Consider the following 23,487-nt stretch of genomic DNA (forward strand, 5'->3'; position numbering starts at 1 on the left):
AATAGGAAACCCAACCACCAATCGAATTCATCATTCCACTGAGTACTTGTGCCCCATCTGCCAATCCCTGGTTATTTTAACTGAATTGCTTTTAACATTTAATCTGTTTAATTGATATTTTAGGGGAGGGAGGGAATGATTGTGATATGGAGTATGTATGTTCTTTTGTTTAATTGTAAACCACTTTGATTGTCTTTGACAGAAAGGCAGGATAAAAATAAAGCTTTTATTTTATTTTATTATTATTTATTATTTGATATCAACAGGAGTTTCTGTTAATACCAAATGATGCATCCGTTACTGTTTACGGATGGAAAAAGAACAGGATAAGTGTGTTGGCATGTGATAATAATAAATAAATACAGTGGATCCATCGGTCATACTTGGGGATCCGGTTTCTGGACCCCCCGCGCATACCAAAATCCACGTATGCTCAAAGCACTATTCTGTCCAATGGCGGCGCGCGTGCACGTGCGCGCCATTGGAAAGAAAAGTCCCCTTCCTCTTTCCCCCCTCCTTCCTAACTTCCCCTTCCCTCCCCTCCACCTACCGCACCTACCTACCTAAAAACTACCTACCTTCCCTCCCTCCCTCCCTCCCCTCCTTACCTGGGTCGCCACGCCTCCGCCGCCGCCATCCTCTGCTGGCTGCCCGCGCCACCGGCTGTAAGTGGCCCGAATACAGCCTGGAGGTCCTCTTGGCCTCCAAAAGCAGCACCCAGCCTTTTGTGGCGGCGGAGGCCAAGGCCGCGAGGGAGAAGAGGCTTGGCCTCGGCCTCCTCGTGGCCTCAGTCTCCGCCACCGCAAAATGGCCGGCTGCTGCTCCTGGAGGCCAAGCGGGCTCCAAGCTGCAGCCGGCTCTTTAAGAGAGGTGGCGGTGCGACCAGGAGAGGAGGCCAGGCGCCCCCTTTCTCCCTGGTTGTCGCCGCTGAGGAAGAGCGGCTGCAGCCTGGAGACAAGGGGCCCTGTCCTCCAAGCTGCAGCCTGCTCTCTTCCTCACGGCGGCCGACCAGGAGGACGCAGGCCAGGCCCCTTTCTCCTGGTTCCGCTGCCGAAGGAGAGCCGGCTGCGGCCTGGAGGCCCCTTGTGTGGGAGCTACAGAGGAAATGTAATTAAACACGATTTATGATGGGAGAAGGACATTTTCCTCTCATGTCATAAAGTCCAAGCCTCTTGGCTCAGAGAAGCACACTGTTCCACTACCATGCAAGAACATGCCATGGTGGAACTAGTGGTGGAACTAGTGAAACTTCAATTTATGCTGGCCCATAAGTGAGAGACCTGCAACTCTCATGACCCTTAGCTACATTTCCAATGACAACTGCAGATCCAGAGTTGCGAGTCCAACAAACATCTGGAACTACAGACAGGCACCTTCTGGTGTATATCTTTATTTATGTGTATAATATATGCACAATAATGTTTGCAAGAGATAACTACATTTAACATTCTGTCCGATGATGAGGATGAGGCTGACAAGTCAGCCTGAAAGTTCATAGGCAGAAGTGTAATATATGTTTTAATGTTACCTGGACTAGGTCTCTGTAAAAGCTTAAGTCTGCAGCGGTAGCCGAAGAATTTCACTAACACAAGTTGTGCATTTCCTTTACTTTTGTTTTCAGGAAGTGTCCGCATCATTTTTTTTGTGGGGGGGGGAGCTTCAACAATTGCTTTAGTCATTAGTTTTTCTTTTATATGTAATATTTAAAACAATTTTATGTTCTTCTGAGTAATCAAAATAACATCTTTCTCTGTCAGCAATCTAAAGAATACATACTGACATTTATTTTAAAAGTTTCTTAAGAAAAATTATTGTGGCCATGTTCAAGTTTATTGAATGTTCTATCGTGACTTAATTGTTCAGATAATTAAGTCCTTTTTTATCTGATGGATATGAACAGTTGGATATAACTTATGGCAAAATTCACAATAAAACTTTAATTTTAGCAGGGTTCTTTTAAAAGATTATTATTTTTAGTGGGAACTTTATCCTTAACATGAAGCAACCTTTCCCTATCTGACATGTGGACAATCTTACATTCCAGTCTATTTTTAAAAAGAATCAGACACTACAGAGCAACTGATCTTTATTTCCAGTGGGAACTGATAATGGCCAGCGTGTAACTCTTTCTCTCCTCGCATACAAAAGAAGAGGAGGAGAGAACCAAGGTAAAGATGCAGAGAGGAGAGAGAGTACCTTTTTTAATGCATGGGGTAGACACTTCTGCCAACGAGTTGCTAAGTGATCCTGCAAAAATTGTTCCCAACACTTAGCTGCTCAGAGGATGTACAGCACCAGATTCACAGGCTAACAAATTGGAAAAGGAAATGTATAACTTCAGCTGAGGTGAATCTCTTTTGTGGGGCTAATTAAATACTAAAACAAAAGAAAGATGAGCGGCTCTTAATATAGGCAGTTAAACACCACTGAGAAAAGGGACAGAGGTCTAAGGAAAAGCAGAGGCAGCATAGGTAACTGGTGAAGAGGAAGGCCGCAGGAAGCTTGAGAAAAAAAAGAAGGCGAGCAAGCTACTGGGGAAAAAATCAAGCTACAGAAAACAGAGAAAGGTTGGACAGAATCTTAATTTATATATAGATTTAAAGTGTAAACTAGCTGACAGTCTTTGACTGTACATTTATCACCAAATGAAAATGAACAACAAAAATATTCGGGATATTGCTTTCAGAAGGACTGGTTGCCCTTAGGAAGTGTAAGTTATCAGAGACAAAATAATATCCTAAATAAAAAATACAGCTCCTTCAATGGGGTTGTCATTTTGTACAAACAGCCCCAATCTTCTTTCACAAACTTCAGAGTATAATAATAATATGGTAGATGTTCAGTAGGTCCGAAATGATAAAGTTGATATAAAATCCCATACCATCGTCTATTGATAGTTCCAGATGCATATGTAAACAAAACAATGACTACTTGGGAAGAGAAGCTGTAGTATCCACACAGAGAAAAAATGAAAGCCTATGCAGTCTTGTTACAATCAGATTTGGGCTATTCCTCTTTTGCCCAATGAGACTTCCTTCAGATTAAATTTAGGTTTTGTGGTATTATGTACATAGTAAAAAGTATATGTATGTAATATGTATGACTGTTTGCCAACATGTGCTGTGGACCAGTCTATACTGAGTATATTTTGAATTCCGTCATTTTATTTGGAAAGGTTGTTCAACATTTAATGCCATATTTGTAAGTGTTTTAGTGGTTTTTGCCTCCTGCTCCTCGATAGTTACTATAATGTGTGAGATAATCAGAATTGTTAAATTCCATATAGTTCTCATTAGCAATAGGGCAGAAGAAGGAAAACCCTCTCTGCCGAATTGTACCAATGAAAAATCCCTTTTCACACACAGTTAACAGTGGTAATGAAAGGGACCTCTTTTACACTTGGGCACCCTAATTAAACAATATTTTTGTGCTATACATTATATTATGTTTAGACTGGTACAGTGCTTTTCTTTGGCTGGCACAACGAGTGCACCAGAAACTTAGCAGAGTTGGGAAAGGCCTTTCCTGGGCTGCAGTAGACCAAACTGCTCACAGCATGGACAAGACCAAAGTGTAAGACATGTTCATAGTTTATAAAGCTACAGAAGGTAATTTTCATATGATCACCAAAATATCACAAGTTCACGAGCAATGTATATTAATTTAAAAAATGGAAAAGAGAAAGAGAATTATTGCTTCTTTATTCCAGCAGTCTTCAGGCAACCTAAATCTGACACTTTGCCTTGGTTAACCTAATTAACTCTACATAATCCTTCTGCAATTAAGACTGTTTATCTCTTCTCATTTAGAAATAATACCCAGAAACTGAAGAAGAATTCTGGAACATTCAAAAGCTCACAAAACCTTGTGACATCTTAGTACATCATAATAAAAGTATGCCTCACACTGTATCTTTAATTTTTTTAAAAAAATAGACCAAAATAATTTTGTATCTTGTTTAAAATGTATCTTTGTATAGAAGAATCCCTGTACATTCCCATCAGCCTCCAATTTACATACCTGTACTGCAAAAAAGGATGTTCTACATGTCCTGGTCCATTAATTTCATCTTATTGCATAGACAATTTAAGCCCTTTTCAGCCATGCAAAGGGTTCCCAACATGTTACAGTGAATAAATTAAATACAATTAAATCAATTTAAATACAATAAAGTCCAGATCAAACAATCAGAGTGTAATCAACAGGGCTGTTCTGAGCATGTAAATCAGTTATAGAGTAGCTCAGATGGGGTCTTTTCTTTTTATGGGCTCAATGGGTAAAGTGAAATTCATAAAGATTTACGGCTAAGTGTATAAATCTGATTAACTGATTCAGACCTTGAAGTGGATTCTTTAAGAATTACCTAGAATGTTGTTTGTGTGTGTGTGTTGTTGTGGTGGTGGTGTTTTAGCAGAACACTGGAGTGGTGGGTAAAGCAGTCGCAGATGATTTTTCATATCAATGTATTCTGAAACCCAATGATTAGTTTTACCCCAGACCTATATATAATCACAATCCACGGTGAACAAAAATGTTGACAGCCTGTTTGGCCACCTCTTATCACACATATCCATCATTGTTTCTGAGACATCCTACTGTTGAACTAAAACAACTGCGTGAGACGACTTTGTTTTGAGTAGACTTCCAAACTCAGTTGAGAAGCTTATCTGCCCTGGGGAGAGTATGTTGATGTTATTTTGTTCCACATGGGAAAAGCTGCAAAAAGAGCAACGGGATCATGAGGATTGCAATAGCAGGCTCATTCCTACTGCCCTCCTCACCAGGAATTTAAGGAATAATTATAAAATATTCTTGTCTTTTTCCAGCATATGTGTAATATGATCCACTGAGAAATTGGCCAACCACCACACATTTTTCAAACATAGGATTTTTTTTTGGGGGGGGGGGAGAGAACATTTGCAAAAACATTGCACAAATCTCCCCCTCAGAAAACTGTGTGTTTGCACAAACCAAATGTGTGTGTGTGTGTGTGTGTGTGTGTAGAATACCGCGCTGCATTCTCAGACGTCTGAGAACGTGATGAGAACGAACAACATTTAAGAATACCGCACGTATGTGTTCCAATCGGCTTCTCAGAACATTCTAATGTGTTCTACATGTGTTTCCAGGAGGGGACGGATTAAATGTGTTCCCAGCGAGTGTAACGTTCTGAGAACGTTCAAACAGAGGTCTGTGGGTATCTTATCTGTTCTCAATCCGTTCTCTCATCCTTTTTTTCCGTCTCCTGATTGGCCGAAAGAATGACAGGCAGGAGGCAGGGAGGCAGGCAGGCAAGCTTCTCCTCCTTCCTAGGAAGGAAAACACAAAAGCTCTCTGTTTGGAGCACCACACAAAAAGCAAGCAAACTAACAAGAATTACATAGCAAAAGAGAACAGACCATCATCTTGTTACTCCTGGCTCCTTTTCCACTACTCTCTTTCTGACTTCTCCTCTTCTGCTTTCTATCCTCCCTGTCCCACACCTTTCCCTTCCCTCCTCTCTTTCCCCCCTCAAACACCACACACACACACACACCCACACACCTCTTCCTCACTGCAGCTCATCGCCTGCTGCCTCCTGCCTGTCATTCTTTCAGCCAATCAGGAGATGGAGATGAAGAGAGAATGGATTTCTCCGGCTTGAATGCGGGACTCGGTTGAATGATTGGATGTTGTTCTTGGGACACGTTTCAAGAAAAAGAAAGCGCTGTGTGGTAACCATGCGTTCCAATCATGTTCTGATCACGTTCCCAGTTTACTCAATGCGGTAATATCCGTTCCAGGAACGTTCTCATCACGTTACGATGCAGAACGTTCTGAGAACGATATGCGATAATCTCCAGTGTGTGGAGTTCTTTTAAAAAAATCCTACAGTGGAAGTAAATCATTGCAAAAGGCAAATATTTCCATAATCTCATCCAGCAGTGAGAAAAACCTCTTGCTCTTGTGTAAAAGTTTAAAGACCGCCGGATTGCGGAAGTCTGCTGCCGCCGCCAGTTGCTGCATCCAGGAACCGCAGCAGCCAAACAGCGCGGTTCCCGGACGCAGCAAAGAAGGTCTGTCCTAGGGTGCCCCGTTTGTAACAGGCCTTAGATTCCTACATTACACAGTAGTAATCACTATATGCTGGTGAAGGTCAGGATTGGGTAGGAAGTGTTAATACAGGTATCTGTTAGAGTTTCAGCCTGCGAATACTTATTATGCAAGAGAAAGAGACAGTTTGGCCCTTGTGGTTTAATGATAATTCAGCCATCTATAGCAGACCAGAACAACTGTTGAACTGCCAAGCAGAATTCTTCCATTATCCATGCACAGAACATCTAAAAGAGGTAGTCTACATTTGGTTGGTGGACCAGGAATTATGCAGACCTGATTTACAATTGTGTGATTAATATTTTCTGTGCTACTTACCATTCCAAAAATGATACAGACCAATCCCTATGTACTTCAGTGACCTTTGTTCATACCACACACACACATTAAAAATTGCTCTGTGAATTTACCTTTTCACCTTCCAAGTCTGGCAGCTGTAGATGTTTATTCCTTTTTCACTCCTTAATCACTTCAATGTGCCCAATCCTCCTCAAATTATTTATGAACATTTTTTAAAACCTCTCCCATCTTGCTGAATCTCAGTTTCTTCCTCCTTCAACATCTTTGGATCAAACATTCATGAAGTTCTGTCCCACTCCCTACTGTGAGGCTCATAAACAGTAGGAATCCTACTGTATAAGTATGCATAAGACAAAGGTTCTGTTGCAAAATGGGATAAAATCTATTTCCTACTTCTATCTAGAGTTTGCACCACTTTAAAACAACAACAACAACAACAACAACAACAACAAAAACAACAGAGGTTAGGTACAATGACATATAATTCAATAGATCATAGCCTTTCCAGGGATGAAAATTTATATGTTATGTCCAGAAATTTCTATCTGAATGGAGACCAGCCTTTATTCAACAAGGAATGGTAGTAACTTAGGCCGCATACAGGCTTTCTGAAAGCGGCAGTCTGGGACCAAATTTAGGGCTCAGGAATGCGGAGGGTCCACATGGGGACCACTATGATGATTCAAGTGCAGCACAGTATTTGCATGTGTCATTGATGTGTGACAGTGCGACAATGACGCACTCATGGCATCCGCCGCATGGGTTCTTTTTGGTGCGGAGGGAAGCCACACAGTTTGGCTGCTGTGGTGTCCCTCAGGAGTAAAAACAGGTGGCTCCAGCCTGCCATTTTGGGGCGGTCTGTCGAGCTCCTTAATTCCTAGCAATAACCTCTTATGTCTCTTGCATTTTTAGCAATTTTTGTTATCATTGTGGTGTGCCTTCAAGTCACTTCATGGCAAGATTTTCTTAGCAAGATTTGTTCACTGATATTCCATGAGGCTGAGAGCATGTGACTTGCCCAAGATAACCAAGTGGGCTTCATGGCCAAGGAGGGAACTGAGCAGTAGCACAGTCCAGATAAGCCTCAAACAGTGGGAATTCAATAATTCACTGACTGTGGGATGCAGATGGGCAGATCAGTCTATTTCTGGCCAGTCTCACTTTCATATGTGTTCATTTGTTATTGTATTTGTAGCAGGATAGTGGCTGAATCAGGGCTGCCTATACAGCATGGCCTTTAGAACTTTAACAAAAGCATAAGCTATGGATGGTGAGAGACAGAAACACCAAAGCATGGCATCTCATATGGATGCTACTCACATGCTGCACTGTTTAGAGCATGGGACCAGCAGCTGCTGCTTCAACAAGTAGGTTTGGCTGGAAGGACAAAAAGGGAAAGTGAGAAATGAATGGAACATTAGGATGAAGGAGGAAGAAGAGCCAACTGAGCCCCTGATGCCTGGGAGAGGAGGGTGGAGGTAGGACTGAATTAGAAGAGCCAAGGAGAAAATGAAGGAAGGTAATGGTGAGGAGAGGCAGGAAGGAAAAGCAAGGAGGAACAGAGTGGAGGAGCCAGAGACAGCAGACTTCCAGCAAAGGGAAGAAAGCAATGCCAGGGCTCCTCATCAAATCAGCTGTCACTATAACCTCCAGGTCTTTTACCAGTTACATCTTAACCAAACCCTATCCAACATATTTCCATTGAAATGTTGTAACTAAATTGCTATAATTCTCGAAACTGACAGTGTTATTTAAGAATACATCCTCATGTTTGAACAGCAAATTGGTTTTTCTGGGATTTCATCTGCAGTGCAGAAATAATGCAGTTTAACATCACTTTAACTGCCATGGCTCAGTGCTATGGAATTCTGGGATTTGTAGTTTTGCGAGATATTTGGTCACATCTGTAGAAAGCTCTGGTGTCCCAACAAACTACAAACCCCAGGATTCCAAAGTATTCAAGGTGCATTATTTCTGCAGCACAAACTAGACCCAGGTTGCATGAGACATTCCAGAGTTAGGCTATCAATGGCCAATCATAATGGCTATATGCCATCATGGATTAGAGACAGCATGCTTCTGAATTTCACGTGGTGAGATAGAGTAATAAAGAGGGTTTATTGTGGGTTTCCCATAGCTATGTGGCTGGCTCCTGTGGCAAACTGGATGTAGAAATAGGCAGGCCTTTAGTCAAATATAGAAGGCCTTTAGATACTTAAGTGTATGAAGTTTATCGCACGAGGGAAAAAACGTTCCCCGATGTGTTCTAACGAGCACGAGCGCAGGCATGCACGGAGCGTGATGGGAACCCGATGGGCCCCAGAACTCTAGTTTACTGCACGGTGGAATGCCGCCGTCACCGCCAGGCATTCCCATCGGGTTCTCAATGTGTTCCAGGAGGCGCCATTTCTGGGAACAGTTTCAAAAGCGTTCCCAGAATGGCGCCTCCTGGAACACATTGGGAACCCGATGGGAACGCCCGGCGGCGATGGTGGCATTCTGCCGTGCGGTAAACTAGCGTTCTGGGACACATCGGGTTCCCATCACGCTCTGTGCGTGCCCACACTTGTGCTCATTAGAACACATCGGGGAACGTTTTCCCCCATGCGATAAACTTCTATGATTCATCTATTAGTCTTAAGAATCCAGTGGTTTCAGATTGTTATACTATTATACAAATATTTAGATACATTTTATCCATCTTAAATACACCAAAATGGACATTTCTCGTTAATTTCACATGTATGCATTGGCAACATCTTTTATCTAAGAAGACAGGTATATACATTTGTTAGTTGTTACCAATAATACCATAGGATTTAGTGCCTGTATTTTGTACAATATTTTCTTTGAAAGACTAGAAAATTCCTACTTATTAGTATATATGAATGATTTCAGTCTAATTCAAGTTACAGTGCCTTACAATGTTCATCTACTGTTCTGTTCCTTTTATAATCATATTGTTAATGTTAATTACCATTTTAATTGTTAAGAGTTAAGATTAGGAAGCAGTGTAAGAAATCTCAAGACATGGAATGATTGATGCCTTTTAACCTAAATGTGCTATACAGTGGCCACCAAGGAGTGAGAGCCATAAAAGGAGCTGGTTTAAGTCATATCAGACCAATTAGTCTGTCCATCTTGCCATTTCTGCTTAGGTTTCCAGATGCTCAGGCAAAGGTCTTGCTTGGTTTACCAAGTGAGATCAATTAAGGGAAAATGCAATGAACTTTATATGCAACCTCATGAGCACAAACAATATGCTCCAGTACCAGGTAAATCCCTCCTAAAACTCTCTTGTTCATGGAATATCTCCCAAATGGAATGCTTTGGCTGTTGCAAATATTAAAGCAAACTAAAGTGGGGAAAAATCTTGTGATATAAAGTAATATAGAAAGCTGATAAGAGATAGTTAAGTTCCCAAAATTTTTAATAACTGGAAAAAAGAGAGAAATTTGTGTTGTGCTTCGCACATCTTTGTGTTATCCAGTATAATTTAGATAATATAAAAGAAATTTGCCTTGAAGTGCCAAAAAGTATAACACTATGGGCCAGTATTAAAGCAGTGGTCTGGACCACCCAAAATGTTCTGCAGTAGTTGCTACTGCTATTTTGCAACAACTGGGTGTGTACAAAGTTCATGTTGGGCAGTTTTATAGAACATAAAGAATGTGATCCTCAAGACATCTTTGTAAAATATTCTCCACCAGTTTTGGTGTGGCTTGTTCCTTACCATGTGGTTGTAGAATCCTAGCCAAGAATTCTTTAAATATATCTCTTCACTTAATAGTTTAGCCATGTAATTTGTCCAAATATTTATGAGTCAAATATACAGTTACTTGGAGAGGGAAAAAGTAAAAGCAATGACAGTTGGTAGCTTCTATGTCAGCAGGCCAGTGAATCTGTTCTTAGTTTTAATGCAAGCTGTAACAGAGGGATACAACTGTATCTTCTAAATAATTTCAGCACATTGTATAGTTCCATTAAAATTTAGACTTAGAGTTGTTGCCACAAAAACATGGAAGACATCACCCACCACTGAGTAAGAATAAAAATTTCAGCTACTTTGAAATGGCCTTTGGAGAGCTGGCCCTTTAGGATGTCTCTCATGTCATGAAGAGAGCTGTTTCGGTATGTTGTATCATCTGGCTTCAAGCAAAGTAATAGAAGCAGAACCATTAAAAATGAAACAAATTGAATTTTTGTAAGTTTTTTTTCCTATGTAGATATTACTTCATTGTTGAAAGAAGCATGCAGCACTTATATTTGTTGTTGCTGCTGTTGTTATTATGTGCCTTCAAAGCATTTCTAACTTATGGCAAATGTATCATGGGATTTTCTTGGCAAGATTTGTTTAGAGGAGGTTTGCCAATGACTCCCCCTAAGGCTGAAAGCATTTGACTTGCCCATGGTCAACAGTGGGTTTCATGGATGGGCGGGGAATTAACCCCTGGTCTCCAGAGCCATAGTCCAGCACTCAAGCCACTATGTCAATCTGGCTCTCTAGTACCTATATAGTCATATATAAATAATTACAGATATATGTTTTGTCATACATCCTTATCATAGTACAATAACATCCAAAATCCACAAAACAGTGATACTTTGCTTGAGCCAACTAAAATGCACAATATACATGCTGCAAGCTTTCAGAGCTCCAATGGTTTCTTCATCAGGCAAAGGAAAAAGAAAAAAGTGACAATGGCCTGGTACAGATGTTTTCTGGATGTGAAGATACCATATTTTAGCTTCTACTGGGGGAGGGGGGATCCTAAAAAGAGAGCCAATGGACTGGGACTTTACTATTTGGGGTTTCTACCTCTAACAAAGGTAAAACTATTTGAGGTTTCTACCTCCAACAAAGGTAAAACATTTTTTTCTTTTAAGTTAAGATTACATTGGCATGTTTTGCCTTAACACCTAAAGTTTTTCTTGATGCAAAAACATGGAGGCTTCCTGAGAAATTCAGTGTTCTCTTCCTACCAAAATTTCCTGCGGCCAGGGAGGCTGGAAGGAGGTCGCAAAGAAGCCGAGGGAAAGCCGGGGGAAAGCCGGGAAGGAAGCCACAAGGCTTCTGGCTTCTCTGCGACCTCCTTCTGGCCTCCCCAGCCATAGGAAATTTTTTAAAAAGGCACAGAGAAGCCGGTCAGTGGCCAAAGAAGCTGGTAAGAAGGCTGGGCCAGGGATTTTGGGGCCAGGCGGGCCGGGCTTCCAGTGGGAACTAGGGTGGATCCACCTGGTTCCCACTTGGGCTGAATCAATTTATTTGTAAGTAAATTGATTCAGCCCAAAAAACACTGCAAAAATCCAGTGTCTTTGTGATGCGAGTTTAATGGGCAAAAAAGGGCAGAAAGCATGCCCCCCCTTTCTGAACCAATTTCTAAAATCAGATTCAGTGGAAACCATGCCCCTTTAACCCGGATCCCTATCCCAATTTAAACGTAGTGGGAACAAGCCCACTGTTTTCTGGATTTGGGATATTATTAAACTTTGCTTTATGCCAAGATGGCTACCCATGGATAAGCTTTATCATAGTTTCCCTTTGTGTTCTTACATAGTACAAGACATGCTTTTATCACACAGTAGATACACTGTACATACTTTCTCTTACGAGGGATTGATACTCTAATAGGAAGCTCTTGTATGAAGTGATGCTCTGAGAAAAGAGGCTTAAATCCTTCCAATAATCCTATACAAGATTCCCGTACTGCCTTTAATCTAATCATTGTAGAAAAGTAAATCAGTAAATCAGCTAACAATCCAATTTTATGCAACTTTACTCAAGTGGGGCTTACTCCCAGCCCAGGTAAGTGGAAACAGGATTACTTCCTGAATGTCTAATGGAGTAGTGGTTAACCAAGAATCCTAAAGTGCTTTACAATTTACACAAAGTGTCTTGAGGCTTGTGAGTCCATTAGGCAGATATTATTTACTCTCTCTCTCAGGTATCCTGAAATGTCACCCCTGGTTTTTCAGTCTTTAAGTCTTTCAGTATAAGCTATAACCACCCACTAATGTAGTTTGGGTTTGGAGGGAGGGGATGCTTTCAGATGTTACATACTACAATTATACTCTAAATATCTCCAAAACTGACATATAACAGTCAGTGTAAATATTCATGTCCTAAGGATGTCTATGTGGTAGAGAGAGAAGAAATCTCACAACACTGTCTGGACCGATTTATTTTTTCATATGATTTAATGGATTTCAGTCCTCTTCTTCAGATGCACTGGGGAGTCAGCTTTAAAACCAACCATAGATATACAGTATTAGCAGTTTCACAGTTGTGGGACTGGGATCATAGTGTGATAGGAAACAGAAAGAAGCAATTTTGTGACAGTTGGGCATAAACCCTCAGACAGATGATATAAACCTGTAAGTGTGAAACCAAGAAATCTGATTATTGAGAGTCAGTTCCCTTGAAGTCAAGGGCTTTGCCATGAAGAATTCTTTTAGTACATGCATAATTGCATGTACTATTGCAGAAGAAAACAATACAGAATGAAGTAATTCCTTTTATTTCAATGGAACAGACTAAGAGCAGTTAGACTGCAGTGTTGTGCGTTTTTTTTTTGTGGTTCAATCTCACTGAACTCAGTAGGATTTGCTCAGAGTGACTATAGTACATGGTACATTAATCACATTATTAACCCATTATTTTTCTTATACCATCCTTCCAAGTCTTGGAAAGAAAATGAAGAACCTTTGGAGAGCTTTATTGAGCACAGTTACTATGTAGTTGTTGCTTAGATAGGTGTTGTAGTTCACTGAGCCCTTGGGCTCTCAGAATAACTTTGTTTCTCAGCCTGGCAACATCCTTGTGTTACCCTTCTGTTCCACGTGGACATGACACCTGGCAAACTATCAGGTTGGGCATCCTGAATGCTGAGCCTCTGGAAATATTTCCTCCTCCCTTACACAGTTCTGCTGCTTCCGGCTGAGGATTACCTTGCCCAAAAGAACATGTCCCCAGTGTAACAGATATAGAGCAAATCTATCTCCTGACTTAGACTAGTCTGGATTCTACAGAGAGGTATTGCATTACATGGAAACTGAGAGCACCACATCATCCAACAAGTGTTCCCTCCTTATTGCAAACATTGTGAAACATGGGAAGTTGGGTCTGCAAATAAGAGTAGCTCCAAAGATCTAGATAACTAAATAAAAGCACTGTTATGCCACAGCTCTAAACTTGAGCTGGGTGGGACTTGGATGGAGCTGACTATCTTTTTTTTAATTTTTCCATTCCCAAATTTCACCAGGTGCCTAAGGCTTGAGCAAATGACAGCTAGAAGGCATATGTCACAGATCCCTGAAGGATGCTTTGGGACCCTCACCCTTTTCCACTGGGTGCATCTACACTGGAGAAACAATGCAGCCTGACACCACTTTCCATGGCTCCATCCCACAGAATCCTGGGATTGCTAGCTTTGTGAGGCACCGGCACTCACAGAGACGACCTAGAATTCAAAGTTATAGCCATGTTAGCCTGTAGAATCAGTATGCAGGGTGATCTTGTTGCACCTTTGAGACTGAGGGAAAGAAAGAATTGGGCAGAATGCACTTTGGTAGACGTCAGTCTACTTCCTCAGATGCATTTGGTGGAGTGGAAGCTTTTGAGGAAGTAAGCTGAAGTCTACCAAAAGTTCCTGTTGCCAATTTCTTTGTGTCAGTGAGTCACAAAGGTGCTACAAGATCTCTTCATATAATAATAATAATAATAATGATGATGATGATGATGATGATGATGATGATTCCAAATGCATCTGAGGAAGTAGACTGAAGTCTACCAAATCTCCTGTTGCCCATTTCTTTCAGTCAGGTCTCAAAGGTGCTACAAGATCTCTCTAGGCAGAAGAGGCCTAGTCAAAGCAGACATCCCAGGAGGATTCCCATTGGATGGAGCCAGAGCACATAGCTGCCTTCCTTCCATGGCGTATGGAGCTGAAGATACAGCTAAGGAGTGTGTGTTTAGTTGTGATAGTGTGTTGATTGTTTTGAGGTATATTGAAGGAATGCTTTTTAAGTCCTGCTAAATCATTCATGGCCCTGCTTCCCTTCTCTGGGCAATCTGCTGGGAGAGTAGCATTGATCGGAAGGAAAGGCACTCTCCTCTCCCCTCCAAGGTAGTAGCCCCAGTGATGGATTGATGGCGAGTCTCTCGATGGCTTTCCTTGGCTGGCTCTGTTTGGAGGGCACTCCTCCTCCCCTCCCTCCCTCCCCTCCCTCCTCCTGGCACCTGTTCCCCCCGGATCCTCGGAGGAGAGGCTTTGACAGCTGGGAGCGCCTTCTCCTCCTCCTCCTCCTCCAGACTCCATCCGAGCCGCTCCTTCTGAAACTTTTGGAGGGGGCCTTCCTGGATCGCGAGCCTCGCCTCCAGAGCCAGAGCCAGCCTTCTTCCCCTCTCCCTGCTAGGAGCCAGGGGCTGCTGCCCGGTGGGGCGATGGCTGAAGCAGGCGGGCATCCCGAGGAAGAGGCGGCCGTGGACGAGTTCAATGACATTATCAAGAGCAGATCTGGTAGGAGGAGGAGGCAATGGGAGCCCTGGGGGACCTGGGTCAGCGCTGGCCACGAATTGCCAAGGAGTTGGTTGTGCTGCTGGGGCTTTTCTGTCCAGGCTCAGAAAGTTTGGGAAAGTTTAGCTCTCCCTGCCAGCTGCAAAGATGGGCATCGGCCAAGTTGGGCTCTTTCTTCCACTGTGTGCCAGGGATGGGGGCAAGTGTCTGGATTTTTGTTCTGGGGTTTTGCTGTTCTTTCCAGCCCCCGTCCTCCTCCTGGGACATGAAAAGGATTCGCATGGGAGGTTCTTGCTTTTCACTGGGTTTTGCGCACAGAGAGAGAGATTGATCAGTGGGAATGTTGCTCAGCTATGGCAAAATGAAAACTGATGTTTCGCCTAGCTTTCCTAGAAAGAAAGCCTGCTTGTGCACGACAGGGAAGCAACCCTTCATAAGGATATAAAAGAGTATTTTTTAAAAAAATTTAAATTTGTTCATCATGAACACTTTGAGTTGTATCTGTAGAAAAGGTCATTTTTTAATGTTAGGAAAAGCAGACTTGTGGCAAACTTTTCCCCACTCCTCCCTGAAGTGCCACAAGGGTCTTCAGGTTTTAATAAACTCGTAGGATTGTGGTGCTGTTTGCAACTGGCAATGGAGGGGGGGGGGGAAGGCCATTAAAGCTGTAAATGGAAGCAGCTGCAAAGCTGCTCCAGTGGATAAAGTTTCAGAGTTGCCTAGGCTGCCTCTCTGCCCTTAGCCTTGGAAAGGAATCAATTCATGGGCAATGCAGGTATTTATAGTTCATTCAGAATTCATTTTTTTAAAGGGGGAGATACACATAAGGCGGCTGGGGTATTTGATTCTGTTGGAAATGTTCCACATTTGACAAGTAGAACAGAAAGGAGATTAATGGGGTTGCCTTTCTAGCCCACTTAGGCATATGCCTGAGTTTAACTGGTTTTTCTTTTTTCACATATCAAAACTAAAATCTCTGGAAATAAAGTAAAACAGTGTGGAGATCTTCAAGATCAATGAAGCCAAGGAGACTAATGGAAGTCTGGGTGTTGCCATTAGTTCCAGGCCTACTTTATATAGGATGCTGGAACATGTGTTTTAAGAGACAATGAAGAGTTCTCTGGTATTCCATGTCCATGGTGCTGCTTTTAAGGCTCACGTACGTGTGCTGCACTTGGCATCTCATGGATTCATAGACCGAGTAGAATCATGTTAGCATGTTAATGTTGTGCAAGTCACACTTGAGGAAAGGATCTTGTTTCAGTGTCAGTGTGGCCATGTGAAATTCCACAGAGATAGGGCTAGCATCATGTTTACTTCAGACATGTGTTTTTGGAAACATTTTCTTGTTGTTAAGTTGAGAAGATTCCAGTGCCCAGCTGGAATGGATATTAGATCTTCCCCTGCTGAAAGGCAGCAGGCCCCTTCCTCCACCCAAGGCAGCCCTCTTGAATTCTGCTTAGATATCCGGTGGCTTGCATTTACCATCAAATTTGAGAAATTGTAGGTACAGAAGAATCCATCCCATAAATTAGTGATGTAAATCTTCAGTTATTTCACTTGTGCGAACCATGATAAAGTATTAGTATAGTTTTCTAATCGATATGGAAGAAAACAAATATCTTTTGTGCTGTTCTCTACCCCACATTTGAATGTTCAGAGGTAAATTGAAGGATTTTTCCTGTACAGAAAAATGTGTACATTTCCTGCAGCTCAACATTTCCTGCAATGGAAACTGTTTCCTGTGCAGGAACCTCAGTTTCTGTGTAGAAAATGTGTGGTTTGCACACACAAAAAGCTATGTGTTTCTCTCTTCGAAAAATCTTCCAGAACACTTCAGGAGTATGGAATACCAGGGAAAAAACTGCACTTGCTGCTCCTTTATACTTTCTAGCAGGGTTTCCCTACTGCCAGAGAAAGAAGAAATCTTATTACTTATGCAGCCCTGGGAACCCTGACTAGGCATCCCTCAGAGCATCTATTCCCATTTTCAACATTGTTTCAGCTACTTTGTAGATCCTCCACATCAGGTCATAGCTTCCATGCCAGTAGGACTGTGACTCAATTCCAGGTCCCCACTAACATGGAAGCCACCAATTGCAAATGCAGATCAGTAGAGGAAGAAAGTGAAGGAAATATGGCTGGAGTATCCAATCCCTTCTCTATTCAAGTACAACAATGAATGCCTGAAGACCTGAAAATACTATCCCCCAGTGACAGCACTGTTATTTAAAATCAATTATTTTATGTTGTGCTGAAGTGAAAGAAATATATCATCTGGCTGCAATTTTTTCAGAGGCTGCCAACTTTCAGCTTCACACCCTCTCATACTTTCTCCTTAAACATGTAAGCAATTTGGAAGCCGAAATGGTTTCAGTGATAGGTTAAATGGACTCTGAGCCTCAACACTGCATAGAGCAAAGCTTAATTGAAGTATTGTATAGGCACTCGGGTGTTAGGTTTTATCCACCATCACAAAAAATAAGTTTTATTATTAAAACGTATGAAGCACCAAGCAGATTAAGAGAGGCAAAATTTCTTAAGGTTTCAAACCTATGCACATTTAGAAGTACAGTGGACCCTTGTTATACGCTGGGGTTTGGTTCCAAGATCCCCCGTGTATAACAAAATCCGTGTATGCTCAAGTCCCATTAAATATAATGACATAGCAAAATGGTGTCCCTAATAAAAAATGGAAAATCAAGGTAAATTTATACTTTTTTGGAACATTTTCAAACCGTGTATGCTTGAATCCGTGTATAAAAATCTGTGTATAAGAAGGGCCAACTGTAAGCCTTCACTAAGCAACTCTGGCCTTACTTCTGAATGTATGGTGTTTGTGGATGTTTGTGGGGTGTGGAATGTGTATTTCTCTAGATGTTGATGAACTGCAACTCCCATCAGCCCTTTAGCCAGCAAAATCAATGGCAAGAGTCCTAGTAGTCTAACAGCATTTGGAGAGCCCATATACTTCCCATCTCTTCTGTAAAATTCATGTTGGCAATATTCAGATTTGGCAAGCCTAGAATTAGTGCAGGAATTAAGTTTCCATAAAGCTCTTTTCTCATGGAAGCTTTCTTGTTTGGAAGTTCAGTGCCTCACATGTATTTATTTCCATTCCTGCTTGCTAAAAGTTTGCACTGAGGTTATCTCTTACATTGAAGAATGGTAGAGGTCCTGTACCACTAGAGTGGGTGTTTTGTTCTTTTAAGTCTCTGTAACTGAAACTTTTGTAGTGACAAGCTGTGTCCCTGTAGATTGGAAAAGATGGTCAAAGAGAAGACTGCTGTTTTTGTTTCTTTCTAGCACAGCTTTCTGCTCCAGTTACCTATCACTTGCTCAGACTGTCAGAAAATGTTTGATTTTGAGGATTAGGTGTATTTCTGTGACTCTCAATGTGGAAAGGAAGGATGATAAAGGAAACCTATTTAAAAATGGTAGAAAAATAAGAGGAGCTTGGTCCTCAGAAGAAATGTCAGTTTTCTACAAGATGGAAAGAATTTAGAAAACAGTTCATTGGTGGGCGTAGATGGGTGTGTGAAAGAATGTCAGATGATTCCATTCACTATTTTGGAGAAAATATTCTCTTTAGGGAGTTATTCATTTTCTTTTAAGTTTTTAAACATTGCTTATGGGCTAGTTCTGCCTGCTTGCTGCTTTCTTTCTTTCTTTCCACTCAGAAAGCATGTGACATCAAAGGGAAGGTAATATGTAGAAATACCATTTGGATTCAAACCTGAGGAGAGTTGAATTGTTCAGTGTTGGCTCATCTCTCTCACTCAGTTTGTTTCAAATCTCAGGCCTCTGAAGTTATTATGAAAAATGATTATCTTATCAAAAATGAACTGAAACATCACCCCATCACTCTCAGGATTCTTTATTAGCTTTATAATTTGATAGGCTGATTTGAAAAGCTGTGATCCACTGTCTGCATGTTGGAAAGAGAACAATACACATAAGGGTTGTTGCCACTCCTCAGGAGAGCATGTTTCCTCAGGGTGTTTGTTGGCATGGGCCGTGCTAAGAAACAGGCTATATATGTTGTGATCAAGTGATCCCCCAGCTGACCTTAAATGACTTTATTCCACTGTTCTCTGAAAGTCTTTATTTGCACTTGGGTAGGTGGCAGTAGAAATGATTGTTGCATTTCTGTAACTGTAGGCTAATAAAAAGAAAACCAAAGTCACATAAAAGAGGTTTTTACAGTTTCCCCTTGTGAATTGGTACAGAGTGTAACCATAATATGAATATTTATTTTGAAGTCAGCGACTCTGGGAAGCAGCTTTAGGTATTGTATTGCATCTGGAATAAGTCAGCTGGAGGTCTTGCTGAGTGGTTGAGAATAAGCATTTGACACTTGTCTAAACAGAACTTGGCTGGCCTAATTTCTTTCTCCTTAATATCCTGCCTTCTTATCTCAATTACAATTGCATCAGAAATAAAGACTGCTATTTTTTATGGAAATTATATTTAATTACCAGTGCTTTGAATTGCCACTATAGTTCAGACAGCTATGAAACAATGGTTTAGGTCAGATATTCATTTTCTGGATTGTTTAAGCTATAATTTACCATCTGAGAACAAGTAATGGGGTAGTACCCTCCCTCTTCAAATTTTTTTGATACAGTGTACTCTTGTTATACGCTGGGGTTTGGTTCCAAGATCCTCCTGTGGATAACAAAATCCATGGATGCTCAAGTCCCATTAAATATAATGACATAGCAAAATGGTGTCCCTTATAAAAAATGGAAAATCAAGGTTTGATATTTGAAATGTATACTTTTTTTTTAACATTTTCAAACCGTGGATGCTTGAATCTGTGTATAAGAAATCCGTGTATAAGAAGGGTCGACTGTACTTGCATTCCAGTTTAATCAAACCACAGTTATCTATTAAACCTAAAGCATTAAATGAGGGGTTCAAGACAGTTTTCTAACCAGGAAACTAGTGTTTGGAACTGTTTAAAAACCATGGTTAGTGAACTTTCATTAAATAAATATCTTGTTTCTGGCATATAGCAGCCAACTGTGATGTAGTAAAAATAGGTTATAAGCACTTAGGAAGGGAGGTGTCATGGTAGAGCTGGAAGATATGGTTTCACTGCTCATTCCTAGGTGCTAAACTGTGAGTTTAGCAAACAAGGAAAAAACATCTTTACAGGAACATTATATTATAGAACTTTTCTCTGATTATACTATGGAAGTACTTTGATACTTTTTAAAAACTCAGATTATTTTTCTCCACTGAAAATTCTTATGTTAAGTCATCACAATATTATTATTATTAACCTTTATTTATAAAGCGCTGTAAATTTACACAGCGCTGTACATACAATCTTTTTAATTAGACGGTTCCCTGCTCTCAGGCTTACAATCTAAAAAGACATGACATAAAAGGAGAAGGGAAAGGTGGTGGGGCTAGTAGGCTAATACATATAAAGTACATAGCAATACAGGAAATGGTTCGATAAAACAGGCATCAAAAGAACATCAAATAGCAAGCGACAATTATGCAATGCCTGGGAACACTTCTCTAAACAGGATGGTCTTCAACTCTGTTTTGAAGCTGGTTAAAGAAGTGATGGCCCTTGCTTGCAGGGGAAGAAGGTTCCAGGAGTGAGGGGCAGCGAGTGAAAAGGGGCGAATCCGAGATGGGGCAGAGAAAATCCTGGGCTGAGACAGCAGACCTTGACTACCAGAACGGAGGGCCCGAGTGGGAAGGTGAGGAGAAATAAGGTCTGATAAGTAAGGAGGGCCAGCCCATGGAGGGCTTTAAACGTCGACAGCAGGAGCTTGTACTGAATACGGAAAGGGAGGGGGAGCCAGTGAAGGGATGCCAACACAGGAGAGATGTGGTCAGAGCGGTGGGTGGATATGATAATGCATGCAGCTGAATATGGAAATATGAATATGGAAATATAGCGTATTTGGTTCTGCACTCTTAATCAATCAGGAAGGATTTAGGATGTGGGAACCTAATGTTTAATTTCAGTCGCTATTGAATATAAGGTTAGCACATAAAGCAGTTCAGTATCGTGGCTAAATAGATCTTTTCTTCAGGCCTCTACTATTAATTTTTACACTTGTGAATACTTAAAGTAATGACTAGGAAAATTCAATTTGTGTGCAGAAAGATACACATTTAAATCTTTACTGGCATTCACATTTATAGTCTTCAACTTTATAAGCTGCACAATAAGTTATGATGAGGGTACCTTCCTTTTTTTACAACAAAAATTCATTTTTAGACACACCTTCTTAGGATAGCATGTGTGCATTAAGATGAATTCACTTACTCTGACCCAAATTACCCAGTCTTTTTCTTCTATATTTCATATTATGATTTAGTTACAGCCTTCACATTTTGTCAAGCAGCTGAGTGTCCTGGCTCTTGTGTGTTTTAGCAAGCACTGCTTTTTAACAGAGAGCAGTTCATCTTATGGATGCATGGAAAGCTAGACTATTGGCTTGGTGGGATTTGGCAACTGAGCATAGAGGGTGTGTATGTTCCTAAATTTAGGTTTGTTTATACATCCTTGGCGTTTTTTTCTACTTAGATAAATTATAAACAGTATTCAGATACACAAGAACAATAAATACTGCAATAACAGTGTTCCAGTAATTACGTCAAAATATTTAGGCTGATTTATTTTGCTTTTGGTCTACCTTATACATGCTAAGTGGATGCAAGTTTGGAATATCACATTGGCTATCTTTCCAGTCATGTACTGCTGTAAACAATTGATTTGTCAAGAGAAGTCATACTAGAGATACATCAGACGTGTCCAAATAAATTTAATTGCCAGAAAGACCAAAATCCTATAAGCAGTACACCATTTAATAATAAAAATCACATTGACCATTGTGGTTTTGTCTGAAATTAGTCAAGTCTATTAAAAAAAAAAAAACAGGTGTCAAAGGATGGCATTTGTTCATATTATAAACTACTAGCAGTCAACAAATGTGACTCATGCAATGTTTCATATATCACTTATTTGGCATCTTTTTCCCCCCACAGTTGGTTAATGTAATTTATTATTGGTGGATATCTGTGCAGTTGGCAGGCCACACTGGGCATGGCAAAGATCTTGAAATAACAGCCGTGAGTAAAGGCATCCCAGCAAGTCAGTACGGAATGTACATCATTCTTCAGCGTATGAGCCAGCTGGTTGTCTAACAGTGTTACAGCCAGTATTTTCAAAGTGCTTGCAGTCACTTTGAAGTGCTATTTAATTTGTATTTCTCTAAAGGTTCCACTGCACACACACACATGTCATACTCCTAAAGGAATACTACTTCATCTCAAATCTGGATCATTGTCAAGAACAACTTCCATGAATAGGAGAAGGTGTGGCTTTAGCTCTGATGAATCAACATTAGAACTCTATAAAGAAAGACCTTCTGATGTGAACTCTCGGTTGAAATGTTGCTTTGAATTTTTTTGTTGGATTGGTGGGTGACGAATAAACATCTTGTTTAGAAGAGGACAAGCAGAGTTTCAGCTGGGTGAGATGATAAGCTGAATAATTCTCAGATGGATAAGTGAGAGTCATAGGGTTGTGTATGGGGAGTGGCTTGACTTTTTCCAGAAAAAAAGATTCCACATTGTTCCAGGATATATCACTCCCTGTTCTTTAAATGGAAGCTGAGAGCCAGAAAGTCTCATACCCCAAACAGGATTGGTGCTTCCTTTTGCTCTGTACATATTAACAGAGATGTTGAGCAGACAGTTCTTGGTCTCCCATGCAATCTCCATGTTAGGGAAGCCTCAGTTGTAATATACACCTCCATCACAAAGAGAATGAAAGGAGATACTCTGATACTGACTTGTAAGTGAAAGTTCTTTTACTCAAATAACTAGAGGGTCACAAGAAGTTAAATGTAGATAAAGGCAGACTTTGTCTTGAAACCAGGAAAACAAAAAACTCTCAGTTTAATGTTTGTTGTGATTCTCCAAATCTCACCAGCGTTCCTGATACCAGGTGATATGACTGTTTTTTAAAATCCCTTTATTGAAATTGATATGTATTTTCTTTGTATATATTTGTTCTACCCATTTATACAGGTGTATCACCTTAATGTCACATTTTTGAACACATTTCCCATTGAATGGAGGGTGTTTCTGTGTAGTGTTCAACTGCGTACATTCTTAGCCATTCACATTTTAAAATCAGTTATTATTTTTTAAATTATTTGTATATAAAATATACCACATGTCTCAATTATATCTGAGGCAAGATTAGTCTCGCAACTAATCTTGAGAAGTGTAAAATTAGTACTTTGGGTGGCAATGTCAAAAAAACTGATACTATACAAACATTGAAAAGCAGGAAAATACAGGAAGTATCCCTGTTATAAGAAGTAGGGGGGAAATGCATGCATATTCATGCATGCATTTGGGAAAATAGCTATTCTTGCTTCTACTGTTCAACAAAACTCTCCCCCATGATTTTTTCCTACAACACATTGAACTAGTGTTTCATGCCATAGTGAAAGCAACTTGAACTGCAATAGCAGATACAAGTGATCAAATTCCATGTTTCTATTGAGTGGGATTGTGAATGTCAAGCAAAACCCTA

The 23,487-nt window shown here is 40.7% G+C and overlaps 1 protein-coding gene across 11 annotated transcripts in view; it reads left to right on the top strand.

Annotated features, from left to right (window-relative positions):
• Positions 1–14,705: 14,705 nt before the first annotated feature.
• Positions 14,706–23,487, top strand: part of DMD (dystrophin) — a 1,477,396-nt gene continuing 1,468,614 nt past the window's right edge. For all 11 annotated transcript variants that reach the window (XM_042458881.1, XM_042458877.1, XM_042458883.1 and 8 more), the window contains exon 1: positions 14,706–14,912. In XM_042458881.1, the coding sequence (XP_042314815.1) occupies positions 14,837–14,912 (76 nt within the window). In that variant the 5' untranslated portion in view covers positions 14,706–14,836. The remainder of the gene's footprint in view (positions 14,913–23,487) is intronic.

Source organism: Sceloporus undulatus, chromosome 3, assembly GCF_019175285.1.
Source record: "Sceloporus undulatus isolate JIND9_A2432 ecotype Alabama chromosome 3, SceUnd_v1.1, whole genome shotgun sequence".
NCBI lineage: Eukaryota > Metazoa > Chordata > Lepidosauria > Squamata > Phrynosomatidae > Sceloporus > Sceloporus undulatus.